General features: G+C 44.6%; 1 protein-coding gene across 6 annotated transcripts in view; it reads right to left on the bottom strand.

Annotated features, from left to right (window-relative positions):
* Window positions 1-25,869, bottom strand: part of LOC121269665 (pleckstrin homology-like domain family B member 1) — a 331,530-nt gene that overhangs the window by 282,665 nt on the left and 22,996 nt on the right. The window contains exon 1 of one of the 6 annotated variants that reach the window (XM_041174456.1): window positions 19,621-19,976. The exons of 4 other annotated variants lie outside the window; for them this stretch is intronic. Coding sequence is in view for 1 of the 2 variants with exons in the window: in XM_041174452.1 (XP_041030386.1) it covers window positions 19,416-19,505 (90 nt within the window). In the remaining variant the exon portion in view is untranslated. One more of the 6 variants, XM_041174452.1, reaches the window with a different exon arrangement.

Genomic DNA, 25,869 nt, shown 5'->3' on the forward strand with positions numbered 1-25,869 from the left:
TGTTTCCAGTGGGGTTTCACAGGGCTCAGTACTGGGTCTCCTGCTTTTCTTGGTATATATCAATGATTTAGACTTAAGTGTAAGAGAATGATTAAGAAGTTTGTAGATGATGTAAAAATTGGTCGTGTGGTTGACAGTGAGGGAGAAAGCTGTAGAATTCAGGAATATATAATGTCACCATTAGCACATTCCTTAGATAATATCACCACTGTCAACACCTCTTTGTCTTTTTGTCTACAACATCTTTGGCAATCTCTCCTTTGCCTCCACCTATCACTGGCCCTTTATCCAGCTCTACCTGTTCCACCCCCCCTCTACCAGCTTATATTTCACCACATTTCTATGCTTCTTTAGTTCTGAAGAAGAGTCATACGGACTCGAAACGTTAACTGTGTTCCTCTCCCAAGATGCTGTCAGACCTGCTGAGTTTTTCCAGCTATTTTTGTTTTTGTTTTTGTTTCAGGAATATATCCTCAGGCTGGTCAGGTGGGCAGAAAAGTGGCAAATAGAATTCAGTCAAGAGCAGAGTGGAGTAATGTACTTGGGGAAGGTAAACAGGGTAAAGGAATACACAAGAAATGGTATAGTACTGAGAAGTTCAGAGGGGCAGATGAACTTTGCAATGCATGCTCATAGACCCGTGAAGTTAGCAGGACAGATAGATAAAATAGTTAAGTAGGCATTCAGTTTCTTTCCTTTATTAGCTGAGGCATTGAATATAAGAGCAGGAAGGCTATGCTTGAACTGTATATGATATTAGTTAGACCACAGCCAGAGTACTGCACACAGTTCTAGTCACTGCATTACAGGAAGGATGCGACTGCGCTTGAGAGGATAAGGAGGAAATTTAAGAGGATATTGTCAGGACTGAAGACATTTAGCTATGAGGAAAGATTGGATCAGTTGGGGTTGTTTCCTTTGGAACAGAGAAGATTAAGGGGAGATTTAATTGAGGTGCATAATATTATGAGGGGTCTAAGTGGATAGGAAGGATCTATTTCTGTTATCGGAGACATTAATAACCAGAAAACAGAGATTTAAAGTAATTGATGAAAAGATTAGGACAAATTTGAGGGAAATTGTTTTCACAGAATGGTGGGGATCTGGAACTCTCCATCTGAAAAGGTGACAGAGGCAAAAACCCTCATCAGATTTAAAAACTACTGCGACATACACCTGAAATGCTGTAACCACAGGGCTACAGACCAAGAGCTAGAAAATAGGATGAGGCTAGATTGCTCTTTTTCAGCTGGCACAGGCACAATGGGCTGAATGGCCTCCTGTGGTTTAAATTTTCTATATTTCGACCTCTGTAACATCACCAGACATGGCAGCCAATCTACACATAACCTTTAATGAAAAGCTTTCCCTCCAAAGATTGAATGCGTTGGTTAGTGTCCATGTTAGGATAATAGACAGGCCCCCTCTCTATCCATAGCACCCTCCATCCTACCACTGGTGTCATAGATATTTGTGATTTTTGACCCTAAGGTCTGGAACTCCTATTTACCTCGCTTTTCATCTCTCAACTAACATTAATGACCAGATGACCTAGTTGTGATCGCATTGCTGTTTGGGGGATCTTGCTGTGCACAAATTGGCTAACCATGTTTCCTACTTCACAACAGTGACCACACTTCATTGGCTGTAAATTGCTTTGGGATGTCCTGAGGTCGTGAAAGGAGTTACATAAATGCAAATATTTCTTTCTTTAAGGATATCTGGCACCACCTCAATGGGAATCACAGTCCTCAATGAAAGGATATCACTGTGGAGCTGTGAAAGGGTGTTAAATCTGTATATAAAACTTTAGCCTCATTGCTGCAGAGTGTGGTAACTGAGGAAGTTACTCTTGTTTTATTTTCCAACCCTGCACCAGAGCCTCTTTGGTTTGCAGTCTCACAAACCTTCTTTCATCCACTCAGCAAGTCGAGCAATATTCCCCATTGCTCCTTATGCCATTTACTACAGTGCAACACCACTCTGTCTATTTGGAATAAAGTCCCTCTTGTTTCTCTGGGGATTGGGTGTTCCCACTCAAGGCGTCTTCTGTTCATGATTTTAAAAAAAATTTGTGCACGTCAATTAGTGCAGGATAATATCACTTTCTCCATTCATCCAGAAGTGTCAGCATGTATGAGGACAGCAGCGAGGTGGTCCTTTTGCTGGCCTAGTGATCGAGCGAGTTCAAATCCCAATAGAGCAGCATGAAAATTTGAGCTAATTTAAAATACCTGGAAACACAAAGCTGGTGTCATTAAAGTGACCATCAAGCTGTCAGATTGTCAATAAAACCCTAACCGATTTAGTAATGTCCTTGCCCAGTCTGGTCTCAATGTAATTGAAAAACTATGCCAATGCTGTTGACTCTTAGCTGCTCTCTGGAGTGACCTGGCAAGATCAGTGGCTGTATCAGAACGCTGCAAAGAATAACGAGAACCACAAGGACGGCAGAGGTTCAAGAAGAAGGTCCCAACCACCAGCTTCTCGGGTCATCTGGGGTTGGGCTCGGAGCCAATTTAGCTGCAGTTAGAGGGACAGTTTTGTGCTTTAGTCACAAAGGTCTTTAACATCTGGAATGATGCTGCTTAACACACTTTGTGTGAAATGATAACAAGCTACATTTCTACAGCCCCTTTAAAAAGGAAATATCACAAGGTGCTTCACAAGAAAGATTATCCAACAAAATTTGACAAGGCCACACAACCCATTATTGGCAGGTGACTTGGTCGCAGACTTAGATGTCAGATAATCTCTTAAAGGAAGAAAGAGAGTCAAGAGGTTTAGAATGGGAATTGTCGAGCTTAAGGGCAGAATTTTAAGGTCCGCGAGCAGGGTGGGGACGGGGCATAAAATGACCTAGGGGGACACTGGGTGTGCGTCCCGACGTCACCCCGCATCATTTAGATTGTCAGTTCGGCAGGCACAGAGCTAACTCGGCTGCGTGCCCGCTGAGCTGTCAAAGGCCCATTAAAAAGTAATTAACATAATTAACTGAGCTGCCCGTCCAACCTTAAGGTTGTCAGGCAGGCGAAGAGCCCAGGCGGCCTTCGCATTTTTCATGAAACCTCGTCCACGGGTGGGATGAAGTTTCACGAAGGGTTTATTAATTTAAATAAAAGTTTTTGAAATAAATAATGGACATGTCCTGGCTCATGTGCCAGCTTCACACGAGGGGACATATCCTTAACATTTTTTTCCCCACCTTTATTCAAATTTCCATAAGTTAAATAAATCCCCCTGAGGCAGGGCGGGGGGAAATTTCTGCCCTAAGAGCCTAGGCAGCTGAAGGCACAGAAGGCAATGGTGGAAAACATTAATTTTAAAAAACTGGTTGGTTACTGGATCTTGCTGTGTGCTGGTTGGCTGCCATGTTTCCTCCATCAAAAAGCGACTACGCTTCATTAATACTCTATGGGCTGTAAAGCACTTTGGGATGTCCTAAGGTCATGAAAGGTACTAAACAAATGCAAGTCCTTCTACCTCTCTCTCTCTGCCACCATCCTGACCATGATCAGCTGATTCCGTGCAGAGATTTTGAACTCAGAAATGACTGAGGTTTTATCACTACTTTTAACTAAGACCCAACAGGACTGCAAATATGTCCATTGAGATACAGCCTGAAAGGTTCATTAAAACATACCATTTTACTGTGACGGAAACAAAGTCAATGATGAATAGAAAAGCTCTGCCTGTGTGGGGTTGACAGGAAGTAGACAGCGTGTCTGCTGCACTTATTGGGCACTAGCCTGAGATTTAGCTCCAAAAATAGACCTTCAGTGATGGGGCAGGCCCACCAATAGGCTTCCGGCACTACCCTCATCTTATAAATAGAGGAACTCAGACAATCAGTGGCTGAAGTTTTATTAAACTCTTTTGCAGGATGTGGGGGTCACTGGCAAGAGCAACATTTATTGCCCACCACTAATTGCCCTTGAGAAGGTGGTTGGTGAGCTGACTTCTTGACCCGCTGCAGTCCACGTGGTGTAGGTACACCCACAGTGCTGTTAGGGAGGGAGTTCCAGCATTTTGACCCAGCGACAGTGAAGGAATGGCAATATATTTCCAAGTCAGGGTGGTGAGTGGCTTGGAGGGGAACTTACAGGTGGTGTCAGCTACCCTTGTCCTTCTAGGTGGTAGAGGTCATGGGCTTGGAAGATGCTGTCGAAGAAGCCTTGGTGAATTGTGGAATACAGTGAAAGAGGGGCCTTTTTGCTAAAATTCACCAAACCAGGATGACGCAACATTATCATTGCTATATGCCATCTGTTGCTCTAATTATTTTCCTTATTCTGTTCACCCTCTCAGGAAGGCTCTGGCATCTTGCTGTACCATCGCTGCAAGGGCATTTGCTTCCCCTGTTGTCTCAATCAAATGACAGTTCTTCATGTGTGTCCCTAGTCAGTCAGGAGACTAATTTAGTTTGAGAGGCATCACAGATAAACTTGATCTTGTCACCAACCTCTCTTTAACAAATTCATGGGGTGTGGGTGTCATTGGCCAGGCCAGCATTTAGTTCCCATCCCTCATTGCCCTCGGGAAGGTGGTGGTGAGCTGTCTTCTTGAACTGCTGCAGTCCATCTGGTGTAGGTACACCCACAGTGCTGTTAAGAAAAGAGAGTTCCAGGATTTTGACCCAGCACTGTGGGTGTACCTATACCACATGGCCTGCAGCAGCTCAAGAAGGCAGCTCACCACAACTTCTCAAGGGCAACTAGCAAAGGACAATACATGTTGGCCTTCCGAGTGACAGCCACAATCCCAAAATAAATTCATAAAAAGGCCTTTTCTTTAGTTTTGGTTAGCTCCAGTGAGTTAGTCAAATAACAGGGAGCAGGTGCTTCCCCTCAGCTTTTAAGTGCAAAGTATTTTTGGAAAAGACGACCTCCCTGAATGAAAATTACAGGTTCTTCCTAGGAACAGGAGCCCCACCGGATGCGTACAACAGAGCAGGCAGGATACAAACTTCTCCATCTTTCCCAGGGGGATGGAAACAACTGTAAACAAACCTGCAAATTCCACTCGCTCGGCCCATTGCAATGGAGATGGGGTAGCAAATAAAGCAGAAGAAAATTCCATGGAAATCACCCATTCTATTGCAGGAAATTTACCGGAAGATTCAATGATGTCTTATCAAAATTTGGGAACAGGCTGGAGCTTATTCTTTTTGGAAAGGGAAGGCTGAGGGGTGACCTGCTCAAGGTCTTTAAACTTCTGAAGGGGTTCGATGAGGTTAAATGTAGAGAAAACGTTTCCACTCTTGATGGAGACTGAAACTGGGGGCCCTCTTGCTGACTAGTAAAGTGACGCACAGTGACTTTGGCGGGGGATCTCCTGACATCACCACGCCCGACTTAAATTCTCAGGAAGGAGGGGGCACAGCAGAATCAGCTGTGGGCCCGCCAACCTGTCAATGGCCAACTGAGGTCATTGACAGGATCAATTAAGTATTTAAAGGACCTGCCCGTCCAACCTTAAAGTTGGGGGCAGGCCAGGAGCCCCAGCGGGAATTGGAAAAAACATGAAACCTCATCCGCGGGCAGAATGAGGTTTCACGTAGGCTTTAAAAATTTTTAATAAAGATTTTGTAAAAATTACGGACATGTCCCAACTCATGTAAGGGGAATTTTGTTCTTCTATTTTTGTCTTTTTTGCATGTGCATCCAATCTCCCTGAGGTAGCACTTAGCTAGTGAAAGATCACACTCTTGATTTTTGGAATCCCCCCCTCCCGCCTGCACAGGGAGTGCTTAGCGCTTCCCGCCAGGCCCGCCCAGGTAAAATGGCACTGCGCCTCCAATCAGGGGCGCCGATCAGAAGCGTGCCCATATGCACCCGCCCATCAACATCCCCCCCAGCCACAGGGGGAAAATTCAGCCCTAAGATAGTCACTGATAAATCCAAGCAGGAATTCTGGAGAAACCACCGATGGGAATGTGGAAATCTCTACCATAGGGAGTAGTTGAGGCAAATAACACAAGTGCATTTAAGGGGAAAGCTAGGTAAACACACGAGGGTGGAAGGAATACAAGGATATGGTGATAAGGTGAGATAAATTACAATGTGAGGAGGCTCATGTGGAGCATAAACACCAGCACAGACTGGTTGTGCCTGTACCTGTGTCTGTAAATTCTGTGTAATTGTCGCAATAGTCACCGTTACAATGCCAAGTTTGCTTTTAACTTAAATATTGCTCTATTGATAAGTATTGTTTAAATTCCTTCAGAGTCTTACCCTTACATCCTGACTCAACCCTCAGGGCAATGCCTTGACCGATCAGGGTGAAGCTTAAATTTCAAACAATGCTTGACAGTTAACTGTCAGTCACCTTCAGTGACGCAACTTGCCAACCAATCAGCGCTCTCTTCACATAGGGCAAAATCTTACGACATCGGGATTTTACGTTCCCGCTGAAGTCAATGGGGGTTAGAATGTCTCGCTGCATTTTACAGCTCCATCCCCGCCGAAACGGGGCCTTAAAATTCTGCCCATGGAGTATAAATTGTTGTTTTCTCCTTATATTGGTATTCTTGGGAGTGTCCTGATGAGTGGAAGATGAGAAGCTTCGACATGTCTCTTTTTTCAGCAATAGTCTTCTGAAGGTCCTGCCGGATATAGTTTTGCAGGAGCTGTGAATCCATCTCTCACAGCTCTCACTCATCATCCACATTCATCGTACATTAGAAAGCCGAGGTGGCTTGTGTCAATCACTGTTTGACGATAAGCTTTGTAGCTGAGCCTAAATTCCTAAATGGTGATGTCAGCTGAGTGTGGGGGAACTGCTAGCACAGCTCAGGGTTATGTAGATGTGAGAGAGGGAGGGGGAGGTCAGCCAAGGCAGCTGTGATCCCGTAATTCTTGTTGTGGAAAAGGACAGAATCAGGCTTCACTGGGGCACATGTTTGACCAGGATCACATGTGAACACTCAGGCAGGGTACTGCAGACGGTTCAATATCTCCAAGAACCTAACCCCACCAAGGGGGGTCAATGATCAGAAAGACTGAAGTGAATAACGCAAGTTGGAAAAGCGAGTGACAGCAGTGGAAGCCTGGAAGTGCTTCGTTTGTCCTGTCTGAGTTAGGGAAATGGTTGACAACTCTTGGAGACTTCAGGGAGAAAAGAGGTGGAAGAAAGAAAGACATACATTTCTATAGTGCCTTTCACTGCTCCAAGACATCCCAAAATGCTTTACAGCCAACTAAATATTTTTGAAGTGCAGTCACTGCTGTAATAAAGGAAATGTGCACAGCAAGCTCCCGCAAACAGCAATGTGATAATGACCAGATTATCTGTTTCAGTGATTTTGATTGCAGGATAAGTATTGGCGATGACAACAAGGATAACTCTCCTGCTCTCGTTGGAAAAAGTACCAGGGAAGCTTTTGCATCCATGTGAGAGGATGGACTGTCAGGTTAATGACACATCTGAAGATCCTAGATTCTGTTGCTAATCTGTACCAAGCCATAACAAACAAAAGCAAGGCTTGAATTTATAAAGCACCTTTCAGAACATCAAGACCTCTTAAATACTTTAAACTTCAAACAAGATATCAAACTTCATTAGCTGCAGTTTTTGATGAAATATTGTAGACACTGCAGCCAATTTGCACACAGCAAAGTCCCACAATCACCAATAAGACCAGAAGGTGATTCTTTTCTGAAGGTGTTTCACACAGAGAGCATTTGCTCTCCAGCACCGTTCCCCATTAACAGAGCATTTCATCTCCAATCTGATTGGGAATCCAATTGCATATTGGGAGCAGGATCAACAGGTCTGGGTTCATGAGGAGCAAGCTGAATGCAGTACAGCAATGAATGCCTTTAAAGCAGTGCTATTTATGGTGGGGGAGGGGAGGGGGGATTGGGGGCCTAGATTCTAATAATATCTTCGCTCTCAAGCCTAATTAGGAAGGGCTGCTCCTTTAACTCTCATGCTGGCCACTTTATCTTGTCGTTTTGGACGGAAAACTGACTTTGTAAAACAGGCTGAAACCTGAAGTAAATACCATTGTTAGAACATTCCGGTCCACAATGTCCTCAGCACAGCCAGAGGCCAGGAGAACACAAGTAAAAACTAAATAAACAAATTAGAGGCAGAAAAAACATTAACCTGTTTACAGGAACTCTCTAAACACAACCTAAAGAAACACCGCCACCTTGCATTTATATAACGCCATTAAGTTTTAAAAACCCAAGGCACTTTACAGGAATGGCACCAGGACATGCCCAGGTATGTCCTGTACACAAAAAGCAGGACAAATCCAACCTGACCAATTACCGCCCCATCAGTCTACTCTCCATCATCAGTAATGGAGGGAGTCATCAGCAGTGCTTTCAAGCGGCACTTGCTTAGCAATAACCTGCTCACTGGCATCCAGTTTGGGTTCTGCCAGGGCCACTCAGCTCCTGACCTCATTACATGGTTCAAACATGGACAAAATAGCTGAACTCCCGGGTGAGATGAGAGTGACTGCCCTTGACATCAAGGCAGCATTTGATCAAGCGTGGCATCAAGGAGCCCTAGCAAAACTGGAGTCAATGGGAATCAGGGGGAAAACTCACCGCTGTTTGGAGTCATAGCTAGTACAAAGGAAGATGGTTGTGGTTGTTGGAGGTCAGTCATCTCAACTCCAAGACATCACTGCAAGAGTTCCTCAGGGTAGTGTCCTCGACCCAACCATCTTCAGCTGCTTCTTCAAAAACCTTCCTTCCATCTTAATGTCAGAAGTGGGGATGTTCGCTGATGATTGCACAATGTTCAACACCATTCATGACTTCTCAGGTACTGAAGCAGTCCACGTCCAAATGCAGCAAGACCTGGGCAATATCCAGGTTTATGCTGACAAGGGGTAAGTAACATTAGCGCCGCACAAGTGCCAGGCAATGACCATCTCCAACAGGTGAGAATCTAACCATCACTTCTTAATATTCAATGGCATTACCATTGCTGAATCCCCCACTAACAACATCCCTGGGGGTTACCATTGACCAGAAACTGAACTGAACTAGCCATATAAATACTGTGGCTACAAGAGCAGGTCAGAGACTAGGGTTCCTGCAGCAAGGAACTCACCTCTTAACTCCCCAAGAGTGTGATGGAATACTCCCCACTTGCCTGGATGAGTGCAACTCCCACAATACTCAAGAGGCTTGATACTATCCAGGACAAAGCAGCCGGCTTGATTGGCAACACATCCACAAATATTCACTCCCTCCACCACCAATGAACAGTGGCAGCAGTGTGTACCATCTAAGATGTAATGCAGCAATTCACTAAGGCTTGTTAGAAGCCAAACCCATGACCACTACTATTTAGGAGGGCAAGGGCAGCAGATGCATGGGAACACCACCACCTGCAAGTTCCCGTCCAAACCATTCTGACTTGGAAACATATCGCCATTCCTTCACTGTCGCTGGGTGAAAATCCTGCAACTCCCTAACAGCACTGCGGGTGTACCTACACCACATGGACTGCAGCAGTTCAAGAAGGCAGCTCACTGCCACTTTCTCAAGGGCAACTAGGGATGGGCAATAAATGGTGGCCCAGCCAGCGACACCCACATCCCATGAATGGACAAAAAAAGAACATAGAAGATTAGCGATAGATTTTAAAGAGCTTTTTAAAGGAGGAGAGAGTGGCGGAGTGGTTTAGGGAGATAATTCCAGAGCTTAAGGTCCAGGCAGCTGAAGGCACAACCACCTATGGTGCAGGGATAAAAATCAGGGTTTGGAAAGAGGCCAGGATTGGAGGAGTACAGATATCTCAGAGGGTTGTGGGGTGGAGTAAATTACAGAGATAGGGAGAGGCGAGGCCTTGGAGTGATTTCAAAACAAGGATAAGAACTTTAAGATCAAGGTGTTGCCTGACTAGAAGCCAATGTCAGATAGCAAACACAAGGATGAATGTCTCAAAGCTCACATACCCAGAAGTAAACTGACAGCTCTCCTAATTAAAAACACCTCACCTTTTGTTTTAAATGTACATCGTTCCTGCAGTTGCAATTCCTCACTCCTTTGCTCTCCTCAGCACCAGATGGAGCTGGTTTTTCACTGCAATAAGATCCCACAAGCATCAAGTCAGGCACTGATCTCTCAGGCAAGCAGCCCCTCTGCATGGGTGACTCTTGGCAGCTATTTGACCACAGGCAGCATCTCAGCCAGGCCAGAGAGAACGTGCCTCACACAGACATGCACTTTCCAGTCTGACTTGCATCCTGACGAGGGACGGAAATCCCAAAACAGCTCTAACCCTGGAAATGCTGAGGTCAGGTTCAATTAACCTGACTGACGACTCACCTGAGATTAGCTGAACTGAGCACTAGCTCCCACTGCAGCCTGGGACTCCTGTTCAATATGACTCTGCACTGTATTGGTTCATCTACTTCTATAGTGAGCACGGTAACTAACAGTTAATTTCTCTCGACCATACGTAAAGAAACTGTTTATATAAAATTCCTGAAGGAACAATTATTTTACAATAAGATCCAATAGTTACATTAGCATAATAAACACAAATGGCAATTGCTTAAATAAAAGCTGTCATTTTAAATTTGATCAAAACCACAATATTCCCTGGTTAATTCCCAGAAACAAGACATGTTAAGAAGTAATGAATGCTCACAACTGTTTGCAAAGAAGTTACAATATTATAACCGCCTTGAAATTCAAAACGTTTGAATAAAAGTTTTTGGTTAATTCAAGGGCTCAGATTGGCCTCTTTAAATACAAAGTATTTATTAATGTTGTAAGTAATTATATACCTGACGAACCCATCTCTTTCAGTTACCGCTCCTAATCTCTTCCTCATGGCTCAGAGTGTTTTCCACATATATATTATCCAAATCCTTTAACATAAAGAAAAAAAATGGCTCAAAGGCATTATAGAAATGCAGCTTCTGGTTGGGGTAAAGCAGTGATTTTCAAACAGATTCAGGGATCATTGTAGTTATGGACTCACTCCCATAAATACTGACACACTGTGACCTTTTGTCTATATTATGAAAGCCTGCAACTCCCTTGTATATACTGACATAAATTTGGTGATAACTTGCGAATTTACACACTACAAATATTGGTACTAACACAGGGACCACCCACTGCACTCAGCTCTGAAAGACAGTGTAAGTGACACAAAGGAAAACAGAGCTATTATTGCAGCGGGGATTTTGATATCAGGGATGAAGAACTTCAGTTACGGGGAGAGAATGGAGAAGCTGAGCTTGTTCTCTTTAGAGCAGAGGAGATTAAGGGGAGGCTTAATGTAGGGGTTCAAAATGACGAGGGGTTTCGATAGAGTAAATCAGGAGAAACTGTTTCCACTGGCAGGAGGGTTGCTAACCAGAGGACATGGATTTAAGATAATTGGCAAAAGAACCTGAGGGAAATTTAAGAGATTTTTCTTTAAAGAGCTCATTGTTATGAAGTGGAATATCTGCCTGAGAGAGCAGTGGAAGCAGATCCCACTGTAACTTTCAGAAGGGAATTGAATAAATGTTTGAAAAGGAAACTTTGCAGAGCTACAGGGAAAGAGCATGGGGAGTGGGGCTAATTGGATAGCTCTTTCAAAGAGCCAGCAAAGGCACAATGGGCTGAATGGCCTTTTTTTCTGCTGCTCTGGAATTTGTTAATAAGTTAACAAATATATCAAATCTCACTCGAGCTCAGAAGCCAACCTGGCACTTCAGGGCAATGGCGAGGAGCCGAAGATGATTTGGTTCTCCCAGGCTCCTGAGCCAAACACTCCTTCCACAGCCAAGGTCACCAAGATCAGATTAGCCAATCATTCATTGCATTGCTGCCTGTGGGATCTTGCTGTGCATAGAATAACTGGCTGCGCAACAGCGGTCAGTGTAATTCATCGGACGTGCTGTGCTTTCAGATGTTTCGGAGGTGCCACTAAAGGTGCTACAGTCCTGTTTTTAAACAGAGCGAGGGGCTGATGCATGAATTTAACCAACATCACGGGCTGGTATACAGGATTTTGAATCTTTTGACGATTAAAAAATTTGACAGCAGCCAATGTTTAACAGATCCCGGAGAAGTTTGCTGTTAGTAATGTAGGTTGGCAAATTAAGTGGCGAGTTCCTGGTGTTCCTGAATCTTGCTACGTGAACGGGTTCTTTCAGATTTCACAGGATGTTGCTGTAAGGTATGTGCCAGATCTCCCATGTGATGGTTACCTTATAAAAAGGGGCTTGTTCGCCTGGAAACTGCTCTGACTAATAGCTTTGGGTGTACACTGCCCAAATCACTCAGTCACACTCAGACCCCTCCTGTGGTTGAAGGTTCACTAACCAAATGCGTTGACACTTCAGGGGAAAAGATTTATTTCTTCCCATAAACTACGTCAATGGTTTAATATGGAATATGTGGTGAGGTGTTATACTGTACAGGACACCAAGCCCCAGATTCAGTCAGTGCTGAGTTAGCTGTACTCCAAGCAGGTACTGATAACAAAAATGCTACTATCTTGCAAAATCATCTTCAGGCTCCACAGCACTCTGGCCTCAGAATCAGCAGGTTTGTGGCTCGAGTCCCACTCCAGGCCCAAACGAGCACATAATCCAGGCTAAGACCTCAATGTAGTACTGTGGGAGTACAATACTGCCAACTTTCAGATGAGCCAATTTGGGCACAGCAAGATCCCACTATCAGTAATATGATAATTGGCAGGTAGTCTATTTTTAGTGATGATGGTTGAGGGATAAATTTTGACCAAGACACCAGAGCGATTCCCCTGGTCTTATTCAAAACCGTGCCATTGGGGCTTTCACATCCACCTGAGAGGGCAGACAAAAGGCACCTATGACAGTGCAGCACTCCCTCAGTACTGCACTGGGAGTGCCAGCCTGGATTTTGGGCTCAAACCTCTGGAGTGGTTCTTAAAGTCCCAATCTTCCATCTCTGAGTTAGAGTGTTGCCCACTGAGCAATCATTGATGCCAAATCATGATGTACAGACTTCAGAAATAAGTGGGGGAGGGATGTTGAAGATGATGGACTCTTGTTATGTATATCATGCACAGTGCAAAGAGCGACATTATTAGGAACATTCCATTTCCGCTGATTGTCACTCGAGTTAACAGAACTGTGAAACTTCTCTACTGGAAGCCACCCTTCTGTATACTCTAGCTGTCTATAATTTCTGTGCAGGCTCCCAAGCTGTGCAATTTCCTGTTAGAGGCAAGCACAGAATTGGCCAGCCTCACATATCTCCAGCAACACACTCTGAAAGAAATGTTTAATCGCTTTGTGTTTCCAGTACGTTACTGAAAATGACAGAGTTATATAGAACTCACAGACGCAGTAACAGGCCATTCGGTCCAACTGGTTCATGCTGGGATTTATGCTCCAGATGCGTCTCCTCCCAACCTATCAGCATATCCTTCTATTATCTCTGTTATCCAGCTTCCCCTTAAATACAGCCGTGCTGATCACCTCAACCACACCCTGCGGTAGCAAGTTCCACATTTTAATCACTGTCTGGGTAAGGAAATTTCTCCTGAGCCCTTATTGGATTCTTTTAGTAAATTCTTTATATTTATGATCCATAGTTTTGGTGTCACAAAACATCTTCTTCACGTCTATGCTATCAAAGTCCTTCCTAATTTTTAAAAGCTCCATTAGATAACAGCTCAGCCTCCTCTTTTCTAGAGAGAAGAGCCTCAGCTTGTTCACTCTTCAAATTAACACCAGCTTGTTCAATTTCGAAGGATGATTAATCCTAGAATAGTAATCTTGATTATTTTTATAGCTGGTAACACAATGTGAACTGCAGAGTGAAATATCTCCTGACAGTAACATTGATAGCGTGCTGATTGCTTGTTAAAACTGAAGTGACAGGAATTTCACCCACACAAGGTGCAAAGATATCTTTTTATTTTATTGTTATTTTCAAACACATATTATGTATTAAAAGACCTGCACATGTCGCAGAATCACACAGCACAGGGAGAGGATATTCAGTCCATTGTGCCTGCATCTGCTGGCTCTCTGAAAGAGCTTAACAATTAGTCTCATTCTCCTGCTCTTTCCCCAGAGCCCAGGAAGGTCTTCCACCTCAAATGCTTATGCCCTTCTGAAAGTTACTATTGAATCTTCTCCCATTGCCTTTTAAGGCATCACATTCCAGATCACACCAGCTCACCGGGCAGAATTTTATGGTCCCCTGCAGGTGGGGGGTGGGCTGTAAAATTCCCCAGGTAGCCATCCTGCCGCCCTCCAACCCACTCCCCAACCTCACCACAATTTTACGTGAGGTGGGCAAGGCCCCCAATGCCCCCGCCCACCTCTTGCCCCAATTGTGGGACTTCAGTGGCTAATTATTGGCCTCAGTTTTGAAGCTGGTGGGAGGAGTTCAGGGACAGGCGGCAGTGAGAACATGGTTGCGCACTGAAGATCAATGACCTCCCTCACCACAACTCTCAAGGACTGAAACAGAAGAATCAGTATACTCCAGCTATGTCTGACACACAGTGTGGGCAGTTCGTGGACTGGGACAAGATGATTGACCTGGAGGAGGATAGTCCTGTGGTTCCATCTTACATTGCTAGGGAAAGACTGGCAGGTCACCCTGCTCGGGGATTTGGCGAGAAGAGGGAGCCTCCTTCAAGGGCCCCCAGGCACAACCTGCACCCCCCCCCCGACCCCAGGTGTGCTCTCCACAACCCCATACCCCCATGGGTGCTCCCTTCCCCCTGGTCTCTCCATCAAGACCTCCAAACTCTTCTCCCTGGCCCCCTCAGGCCTCACTTCCCCTCCTTGCTATGAAATCACGCCGTCAGCCCCCCCCCCCCACCCTTGGCCCTGGATTACGGGATTTAGGATCTGGGGCCTCTTTGTAGTCCCAGTCCTGGCTGCTGCTGCCCCTGGCCCTGATTGGACAACAGAGCTGCTGCCCATTGATTGGCAGCTTTCTGAGGCAGGCCTTCCATCCGAGTAAGGGGCAGAAATCCCGTCTCCGGCCAATTCAAACTCTTTGGAGCTTTAGACAACTGTGGGGCTGTTGTGATTGGCGGGAGACATTCTCTATCAACTCCTTGGGTGGCGGGGCAGGAAACCCCACCATCCAAAAACTCCCGCCCGCTGAGTTAAAAAGAAATCTCATCTTCCACAAGGTTCATTTGCTGCTTATTTTAAAGTTGTGTCCTCTGGTTACTGACCCTCCTGCCAGTGGAAGCAGTTTCTGCCCAGTCCACTCAAACACACTTTGAATTGTTTAAAGCACACAGAGCCTGCACAGAAATGAGGCAGCCAAATTTCTGGGCAGCTTACAGAGGCATGGCTCCCAGTTTCTGTTCACTCAAGAGACAATCAGCAAACAAGGAGTGATCTTAATAATGTCACACCATGTGTGGTTTATGGAGCAAGATTCCGTTAAACTTTCCCTTCCTTGTTTCGGGTGTTAACAGTGACTCGATCTGGCCTCAGAATCAGAAGGCCGGGGATTTTAGACACACTCCAGAGAGTCGAGACAAAATAAAATCATTCATGTATATTATGGTGAGCTTTTTCTTGGATCCTCCCAGAAACATTAGCATTATTAACTTATTTCACTGCTGTTTAAACCATCTTCTATTAACATTTACCTCTAACAATGCCACATGTTTCTCATTGATGGACTGTATACTCTTATCGCCTATTTCATCAGTCTTGCCATGAAGTATAGTTATTGCATAGGTACCAAAACACTGAAAGAACTTGCATTGATATAGCACGTTTCACGGCCTCAGGAAGTCCCAAAATGCTTTACAGTCAATGACATACTTCCGTTAAAGTGTAGTCACTGTTGTAACGTATAGAAATGTGGCAGCCAATTTGTACACAGCAAGCTCCCACAAACAGCAATGAGAAAATGGCCCTTTTTTTGGTGGTGTTGGTACAGGAATATCCTGGGGCTGTGAAAGAGGCTCTACAGGAACATATTTTCTTTCTTTTGAAGGGGAAGGGGAGGGAAAGTGGAAGGTTAAGAGGTTGAGGGAGAGAATTCCAGGGGAGTTGGTGGGAGGTTCTGGGGGTGGAATGCACAGGAGGGCAGTCAGAAAAAGGATGATGTATGCTGGAAGGTGGTAATCAAACACACTCAGGGGTAGCTTCCAGGAATTTTTAATTACCCTTTAGCACAATTCTCTCTATACGGAAATGGCCGAAATGTTACTAGTGCTTACTAAAGATTGGAATTCTCCATATTATTGCAAATTCTGCTAAAGACTAAGGACTATGCATTGGGCCTCACCGTTCAAGATTCATTCAATTTCTCAGCATCAATGGAATTTATGGCATGTTGACTGTGCATATAGAACTAATCCCAACTCCTCAAAGTATTCCATTCTTGCGTGGCATATTGCATAAATATTTATGCTAAACAGTCTAATGCTCTAGTGTTTCACAAACATCATTATAGAAATAATGGCAAGCAACTCATCATTAAATATACGGTTGGGACCGAGAAACTACTTGTTCCGCCAGCAAGCAGCAGCTGTGTAAATCCAGCTTGTAGCATGTAGTGACCTTCAAACCAATGTTCGATTTAATTCAGGGTGGGTGGGAAGACAAGGGAGAAATTGGAATTTCTGATTCCCATGTGATGTTGGTGCAGCTGTAAAAACTGCAGAGGGTGGGAGATTGCCGGGATTGAGAACACCTGACCCCATCGGGATCTTAAAGTTGCGGGTGCGGTTCCTATACGGCCGGGATATTGATGCCATCTGAGTGCATAACCGTCTATAACTCAATTCCAGTCTAATTCAACACACATGAGAAAGTGTTTTCATTCAGTGAAAATATTAAAGGGGTTCTCACCTGAATGCAAAATGTGCAATAAAATACTTTCTTTTTGTTTTTGGGGAGGGAAGAGATCACGATTATCGTCATCATAATATTACATTGTGACAAAGTTGGCAGGACTCTCCCTCTCTGAATCTGAAGGTTCAAGTCCCACTCCAGAGACTTGTGCGCAAAATCCAGGCTGGCACTTACAGTGCAGTACTGAGGGAGTGCAACACTGTCATGCCGTCTTTCGGATGAGACATTAAACTGAGCCCCCATCCGCCCTCACAAATGGATGTACAATACCCTACGGTAATATTTTGAAGAAGAGCCGGGGTGTTCTCCCCAGTGTCCTGGTCAATATTTATCCCTCAATTAGCATCGCTAAAAACAGATTATCTGATTGCCATCTCAATGCTGTTGGTGGGATCTTGCTGTGCACCAATTGGCTGCTATGGTTCCTACATTACAACAGTGACTACATTTCAAAAGTACTTCATTGGCTGCAAAGCACTAGGGACATCCTGAGGTTGTGAAAGGTGCTATAGAAATGTACACAAGCATCCTCTGTTCGATTTTCCCACAGATCAGAAATATTGAAAAAATCAAATGTTGGCATTTTTCATAAAGGTAGCAGCCCCATAAATTATTACAGCCACATGAACCAATCAGAATCGATTTTCAAATTCAAAGACAGCAGGATTTTCCTCTCGGCGATTTGGGGCGGGGCCCAGTTGCCAAGTGGCAGGGGGGCCCATTCTCTGAGGGGAAAATGACGCTGGATGATGTTGGGAGGAACCCCCGACGTCATCCCGGTCCATTTAAATTTTTAGGAAGGAGGGGGGGACAGTGAAATCAGCTGTCAGCCCGCTGACCTGTCAGTGGTCAGTTGAGGCCACTGGCAGGCTAATTAACCTTGCTAAATACCTGCCCGTCCCAGCTTAAGGCTGGAGGACAGGCCAGGAGACCCAGCGGGCTTCTGAAAAAACATGAAACCTCATCCACTGACGGGATGGGGATTCATGTCCGTTTTTTAAAAATTTAATAAACTTTATGTGTTTTTTATTAAGATGTCCCATCTCGTGTGACATTGTCACATGAGGGGGACATGTTAATAATTTTTATATTTCTCTATTTTTTGACTTTTTTTACCTGCCAATAATCTCCCTGAGACAGCACTTTGCCTCAGAGAGCAGTGCGCACTTTGACAGTTGGGGAATCCCTCCCCACCTCACACAGGAAGTGAATAGCGCATAGCACTTCCTGTCGGGCAGGCCGCTGGGTGGGCCTTAATCAGCCCCCCCCCCCACTCAAAATGGCGGCGGGCCCCGTTTCGGTGGCGGGGGTCAGCTGTCCACCTGCTGCCGAGCTGGTGGGGCCCGCATGCCCACCAAGGGCAAAATTCTGTCCAGAATCTTTATAGTGCAGAAGGAGGCCATTCAGCCCATCAAGTCTGCTCTGGCTCTCTGAAAGCGCACTCCACCTCGTTCCACTCACCTGCCTTATCCACGTACCCTAGCACATTCTCTCTTTCCAGGTAGCAATCCAATTCCCTTTTGAATACCCCGATCAAACCTGCCTCCACCACCCCTCAGGAATTTCGTTCCAGAATCCAACCACCCTCTGGGTGAAAAAAAAATCCTTGGATCACTTTTACTCCTTTTGCCAATTATTTTGAATCTGTGCCCTCGAGTTCTTGATGTTGTCTTGAGTGGGAACAGTTTCTCACTATTTACCCTGTCCATACCCCTCAGGATCTTGAATACCTCTATTAAGTCTCCTCTCAGCTTTCTCTTCTCCAAGGAAAATAGACACAACCTCGCCAATCTATCCTCATAGCTACAGTTATTTATCCCAGGAATCATTCTTGTGAATCTCTGTACTCTGTCCAATGCCTCCACATCTTTCCTCAAATATGGTGCCCAGAACTGGATGCAGTATTCCAGATGATGCTTAACCAGTGTCTTATACAATCAATTGCCCACAGATAAAACAGACAAACATACATTCGGATTCTGATGAATCCTTGGTCGAGTTTTTTGCTCCTCTAATACCCGGCGTCAATTACAAGGGAAACAACTTGTACTTAAAATGATGCAGCTGACAGAGTAAAAAATCCCGGTGAAGGTCAGCGAGCACAGTGATAACCTGCAAACGTGGCTTGATGCCAGATAGGATACGAGTAGCCGAGTTGTGAATGGAGGATGGAGGGTAATGAAATAGTCAAGACTGGAGGTAACAAAAGCACCAGGTGTTACAGGACCCCAAACCCTTGGTGAAGCGAGATCATTAGCTCTAACTGCAGTTTGTCATTCTACACACGAGTCCATTCCCCTTGTGTCTCTTCACAGCATTACTTCCCTATCCTATTCCCAACAATCCTAAAAGGTAAGCTTCCTCCTTTGTTTAGGAATACTCAGGTGTCATAGAATGACACAGCACAGAGGCCATTCAACCCATCGTCTCTGTGCCAGCTCTTTGGTAGAGTTATCCAAATTCATCCCATTCCCTACACAGTACATTTATTTTCCCTTCAAGATTTTCCAATTCTCTACAACAGAAGGGGAAACTTCTGTTCTAAAATACAGTTTTGAAATATATCTAGTTCTTTGTTTTCAGGTCAATTTTGTTTCAACACAGTTTCACTTACTTTGGTAATAACTTGTACACTGGTGTTGGGCAGTAAGGTGGTGATTACTTTCAGAGGGAAATCTGCTCGAGTGTGTTTTCTATTCTCCATCTCAAACTCCCATCACACTCACTGGGGGCCAGGGTCCCGGCAATCCTCACAAACCTGGCAGGTCACTTGCCTCCTACTGGTGCCAAGGCAACTAAACACAACCAAGAGTTCATACCTCCACAGTCCATCAGTCTTGTCCCAGCAAAAACTCCAGCACGCTGGCACACAAAGTGAGTCGATGGCTGTGTCGAAAAGTTTGAAACGCTTTCCAATGGGACAGAAAACACAATTCACTTTGAGAGCAGGATGACTAAACAGTGGCTGGATCCCGAAGTCTAGAGCTGAACAACAGACCGAGAATTTCACTTCCCAGCTTCTTCCTGTCACATCAACAGGCTGATAGCTGCTGTATCTCGCATCATCCCACTGTATCTCACACTGAGGAAGCTTGTTTCGTCTTCCATATCACAACAGGACAGCTTCGAGTTTTAAAATGGGAATCTGACTGGAGCCAGAAGAGGATAATTCTCCCTCTCTCTCTCTCTCCTCCACCCTCTGCAGTGTTGGGAGAGATTTTTCAGAGAGCAGGAGACAGGAACAGGACATTGTGGGTGTACAAAGAGTTGGAAAGAAAAATGACAGGGCTGGAAATGCAAACTCTTAACTCTTTTCAGCCCAATCTGGGGTTGTGAACGGTCCAATTGCAAGTGTTGTGGTTTATCTATCGCCTCACAACCTCCCCTGCCTCCCCCCTCCCCAAATGAACAATTTGAGGTTTTTTTAATCCAACTTTGTATTGCTTCTCCTCAGAGCTGCAAGTGGAGGTGGAGCAGGAGGAGGATGTTTACAGAAATAAACTCTGCTGAAACCCTCCTTGGTTTACCTCTAGATTTAACTGTTTGCTCTCCTGACCTTTCTCCCTCAATTTTTGATTCAGCTCCTCCAGCCCGACAATCCTCCAAGATTTCTGTGCTCCTCCAATTCTGGCCTCTTGAGCATCCCAGGTTTTATTCGCTTCACCAATGGCGGCCATGTCCAAACCTCTGCATCTCTCTTTCCACCTTTAAAGTGCTCTCTGAAACCTGTCCTTATGTCTCATGATACGGCTTCGATTTAAATTCTGTTTGAACATATATGCTTCTGTGAAGCACTTTGGCATGTTTTACTGTGTTAAAGGTGCTATATAAATGCAAGTTATTGCTGTGGCCAGAATGCGACTGAGCATCAGGCACTTAACAATTTTCTGACACACACTCACTCCATTCTGACCATCGGCAACCTCTTAATAAAACCTTCAGAGCAAAGCATTTAGTGGTGTGTTCACGAGGATGACAGTAAATGTAATCATGTGATGTTAACAAGATCCATCAGGCAGGCTTTTGAACTATTCAGCTTATGAAGCAGCTAGCCTGTAATAAGCACTCATGAAGCTTTGAGATTACTGTGCTTTAGGGATGGGGGTCCCACCACAAACTTCCAGAAGGCGTCTGAAGATGACGCTGGTTCTTCTATCATCTGACCTGCCCAATCCTTTTCACATGGAACCTGGAAAATTGCCAGAAGGGTAGTCGAGCAACATGCCTCTTTTTTAATCCACGCTGTCCTCATGCCATTCAGAGGATAAGGAATATCAGCCATTTGCTTTCATGCTGGGGTACAATTCCCCCCCCCCACTCTGCTATGAACTAAGATACCTCATCCAAGTGGTCATTCAGAACCTGTGACCATTCAGCCTGAAAAGGAGACATCTGAGAGGTAGATAACAACAGGTCACAGCCCATGAGAGACCATAGGCATCTTTCTCTGTTAGAGAGGGAGAGAGGGACAAGTTGTTAGAAAGCTTGAGGGGCAGCATGTACTCTGCATCAAACATTGGGTAGGGTAAGGAGGCAGGCCCATGAGCTACCACAGTCACTATGGCCATTGAACCCATGTCATTGGCATCATCCTGCACCACACTCTGGCCATATAGCCAACTGAGCTAACCAACCCCCACAGATAACAACAATAACTTGCATTTTTATAGCACCTCTAATTAAGCAAAATATCCTAAAGCATTTCATAGTAGTGATGATCAAGTAAAATTTAATAATGAGCCACATTAGAATAGGTGAGTAAAAGCTCAATCAAAGAGGACGCTTTTAAAGGAGCTTCTTAAAGGGAGGAGAGAGAATTTGAGATAGCGAGACAGAGAGGTTTAGTGGGGGGCAGTGCCAGAATGAAGGGCTCAGGCAGCTGAAGGTACAGCCACTCATGGCAGGGGAATTAAAAATCTCGAATGCTCAAGAGGCCTGCATTAGGGGAGCACAGATAAGATTGTTAAAGGTACAAGAAAAGTTAACCTAGATCACAACTTTAAAGTGAGCAAGAAAAATAAGAATATGCAGGTTCTAACTAGAGATGACTTATGTTAGGACATATATCAGGAAGCTCTTCAGACAAAGAGTGATCAGCGTGTAGGATGGACTTCCATGTGAAGTCCTGGAGGCAAAAACCCAGGAGCCATTTAAGCAAACAATTGATTGCTACAGGGGCAAGGGTTATCAGGATTACTCTGGATGGGTGAATTAAGGCTGAGCCAATGTTACTGGATAATACATGATAATGGCCAAGTTTGTACAACCCTCAAGCCAATAGGCTATAGCATCAAGTCAATTCAATATTAAAACAAAATGGCAAGGAAGAAAAGGGAATTATTCATTTGTAAAATCAAGAACTTACTCGCCGACTGATCAAATGTTATCAATTCAGTGAATGACAGTCGGGCTGTAATCCAATCTTGAGGTTCTGCTCATGAGAAAACCATCCAAGGAAATGGTTTGATCTCTCTAACTGCATCACCGTTGTACAAAGCCATCCTAGTGTCCTTCCTCTATCAACATTTCTCTATTTCCTTAGTTCTGATGAAGAGTCATACGGACTCGAAACGTTGACTGTGTTCCTCTCCGCAGATGCTGTCAGACCTGCTGAGTTTTTCCAGCTATTTTTGTTTTTGTTTTGGATTTCCAGCATCCGCAGTATTTCGCTTTTATCTTAGTGTTTGATTGACTGCCACTTCTCTTCCAGGAATGCCTACCTTGAAGAAATACTGCTCTTTTATTTCACCTCATTTCTCTATTTCCTTAGCTCTGACGAAGAGTCATACGGACTCGAAACATTAACTGTGTTCCTCTCCGCAGATGCTGTCAGACCTGCTGAGTTTTTCCAGTTTTTTTGTTTTTGTTCCACTACACATGATAGTTTGACACTTCTGTATCATTTTTGGTCCAATTTGGTTCTTTAATAGTGTGGTTTTTATTTAATGTTTGCGAGCGGTGATGAAAAAAAATTTCAAATACCCCAAGATAAAAATATATTTGGGCCAATTTTAAGAACATAGGACTTAGGAGCGGGAGTAGGCCTTTCAGCACTTTGAGCCTGCTTCACCATTCAATATGATCGTGGCTGATCTGGTCTGGTCTCAACTCTACTTTCCTATCTGCATCGCATCCCCCCTCAATGCCCTTGACTTCCTTGTCTATCAAAAATATGTCCAACTCTTCCTTGAATAAATTCAATGACCCAACCTCCTGTGAATTTTAATTTTTTTAATTTAAAATTTTAATTTTAACCATCAAAATGCATCCAGCTGGACAGAGTTAAAATCTGGCCCATTGGAACAGGAAGAGGCCATTCACCAGTTTCTCATGGCTGATCTGTAGCTCAACTCCACCTACTCACCTTAGCTTCATATCCCTCATCCTCTTACAAACTTATTAACCAGTTCATAGAATCAGAATGAGCCAGCACAGGAGGAGCCCATTAATCCTATCATGCCTATGTCATGAAGTTGCTTTAAAAAAGCAACTTAGTTCCTCTCACTGCCCCTCCTCTTTCCCCCCAAACCTTGAGATTTTCTTTCCTCTTCAATCTGACCTGGAACTCGCTGCCAAAGAGGGTGGTTAGAAGTGGAGATGATCGATAATTGCAAAACTGGATGGGCACGCGAGGGAAATAAACTTGCAGGACTACAGGGATAGACAAGGGGAATGGGACTGACTGGATTGCCCCAGAGAGAGAGGTGGCTCAATGGGCTGAATGGCCTCCTTCTGTGTCATAAATAACTCCATGACCCTAAGCTGCATTCCCTCTAATTCCCCTCGCTGTGCACTGCCCGCTTGGTGCACTGTGCAGTGAGATTGGCACACAGCCACACATTTTAAAGGGACTACTTCCTCTGCATGGCCTGTTTGTCCCTGTGAGGTAAGTTCTGGCTTAAGTGGCTGAATTGCCTCCTCCTGTCCCAGTAAGTGTTTCTAATAAATCCTCCTTTCAAATGTTATACAAGTAGTTAAATTGACACAACAGCCTCCCCCTGGAAAGTAGCCACTCGAACACAAAGGCCTGATGGAAAGCAGCCACTACAGAGAATTCCTCTGTTAGGAAGAGCCAAGTGTAAATCAACAGCTGGCCTGGATGCCTTCCGAAATATTCAGCAACTGTGTCTCATTTTTCCGCCTCCGCTTTTTCCCCAACTTTTCTTGAAGGCTGACTCCATCGAGTTCAGACACCCTCGGGTACTGTGCCCGAATTGCCAACATTGAAGAGTGATCCCAGACGATAAGCCTCAGTTATGCCTCTGCCTATAGGATGGCGCATCGCATTTTGCTCTCATCCTAGGTAACCAGGCAATACAAACTCGATAGGCAGGCAGGCCGGTTTCCCGCCTGCATAGCCTAAGGTCATGAAGGACTTGACGTCTTCCCCTGGCCAATATCAGTAGAAATTGGTGATCAAACCCAAGTTTGTGAGAGAAGGATTTTGTAACAGAGGGATTGATCCTTGTGAGGCACAGAACCAGTTTTTCCTGCTTTTCCTCAGGTGATGGAGAGAGGAATGTGGCCAAAGCCTTGGAGAAAAGACGATGAAATTGAGGGGAAGTAACATTATGCACCAATGACATCACTGATGGAAAGTGACTCAGAAGAATTAAACTCAAAAATGAAGTCTTTTCGTATTTTTAGGCATGAGGTTAGGTTGCCAGCTAATGACTCAGTTGCAGACAGAATCAGGAAAGAACTGCCATGAGTCAGCTTCATCAGGCACATACCCTCCATCCATTCACCCATGAGCCAAACACCTTGCTCGACAAACATTGGAACACTGTGTTAGTTTGAAAGGTTATTGAGCTGCAGTCACTCTGGTTAGGTAGACAAATGTGCCCATCAATTTCTGAGAATGGCTTAATTCAATTTTTTAAATTTCTGGAATGGCAGTGGAAACTGATTCACTAGAAACTTGCAAAAGGGATTTGGATAAATAAATTTGGGAAGAAAAAATATTATAGGGGCTACAGAACAGGGGGCTAATAGGAGCTAGCACAGGCATGATGGGGCAAATGGCCTCCAATCAGAGAATGATTAATCACTGATTAAGGTTGTTGAATGTTGACTAATTACAGCCATCGATCTCATCAATGAGTCTACAATGGACCCAGCCATGAGGCTAGGAGACCCACGGTGGAGGAGAGTTTTGGAAATCATAGGTCCAAAGTCACCTTTTCCTCACAAGCTGCACTACACTCACCAGACATCATGGGCAGAATTTTTAGGTTGGCGGTTGGGCACGGTTGCTGGGTCCGGCTACTATTTCACATTGGCTGGCCAATTAACGGCCAGCCAGCGTGAAACGCGCGCTGAAATGTTCAACGCTGCCGGGGTGGGGGCAGGAGGAGGGCGGGCACTGTAAGAGCGGGCAAGGGCGAACGTTGAATGAAAGCTCCCTGAAGGCAGAGAAGACTTGAAAACTATTAAATAAAGTTTTTAAAATCAGGAGAAAAATGTCCAAGCACCACAACAAGTCACCTGAACATATACATGATAAAAAGCTGTCCATAGATTTTTATTTTTTTAAATTTAGTAATGGAAACTTGGATGAGGTTTCATGAAAAATGCAAAGTCTACTGGCCGATTCACCCACCCGTAAGGTTGACGGACCACGAAAAATCGGAGACAATTGTGACTTTAATAACGCTAATTGGCCACTTAATTGTTGGCGGGCACGCTTCTGACTTTTGCACACGCCTGAAATATCGTGTGAGCCCGGGATGATGTTGGGATGTCGGGCGATTTTGCGCCTGATCAGGTCGGGCATGCGCCCACCCATTGACCTAAAAATTCTGCCCCATGTCTCAAATTACTCAAATACTGCATCCCAAGTTGCTGTTTTCCCAAAAGAAGTGCATCCAATTTGTATTTGAATGAATCAATACCAACCACTTCCACTGTCTCCCCATGGGCTGATCACTCGCTCAACGAAATTTCTTTACAATCTTTTATCTTACATCGCCATCACTATTTCCTTCGTAACCTCTCTTGACTTCACCCTGTCTCTGCTCATCTGTTGCTGAAACCCTCATTCATGCTTTTTTTCTCTCAGAGGATCG

The sequence above is a fragment of the Carcharodon carcharias genome, chromosome 25 (genome assembly GCF_017639515.1).
Source record: "Carcharodon carcharias isolate sCarCar2 chromosome 25, sCarCar2.pri, whole genome shotgun sequence".
In the NCBI taxonomy this organism is placed as follows: Eukaryota; Metazoa; Chordata; class Chondrichthyes; order Lamniformes; family Lamnidae; genus Carcharodon; species Carcharodon carcharias.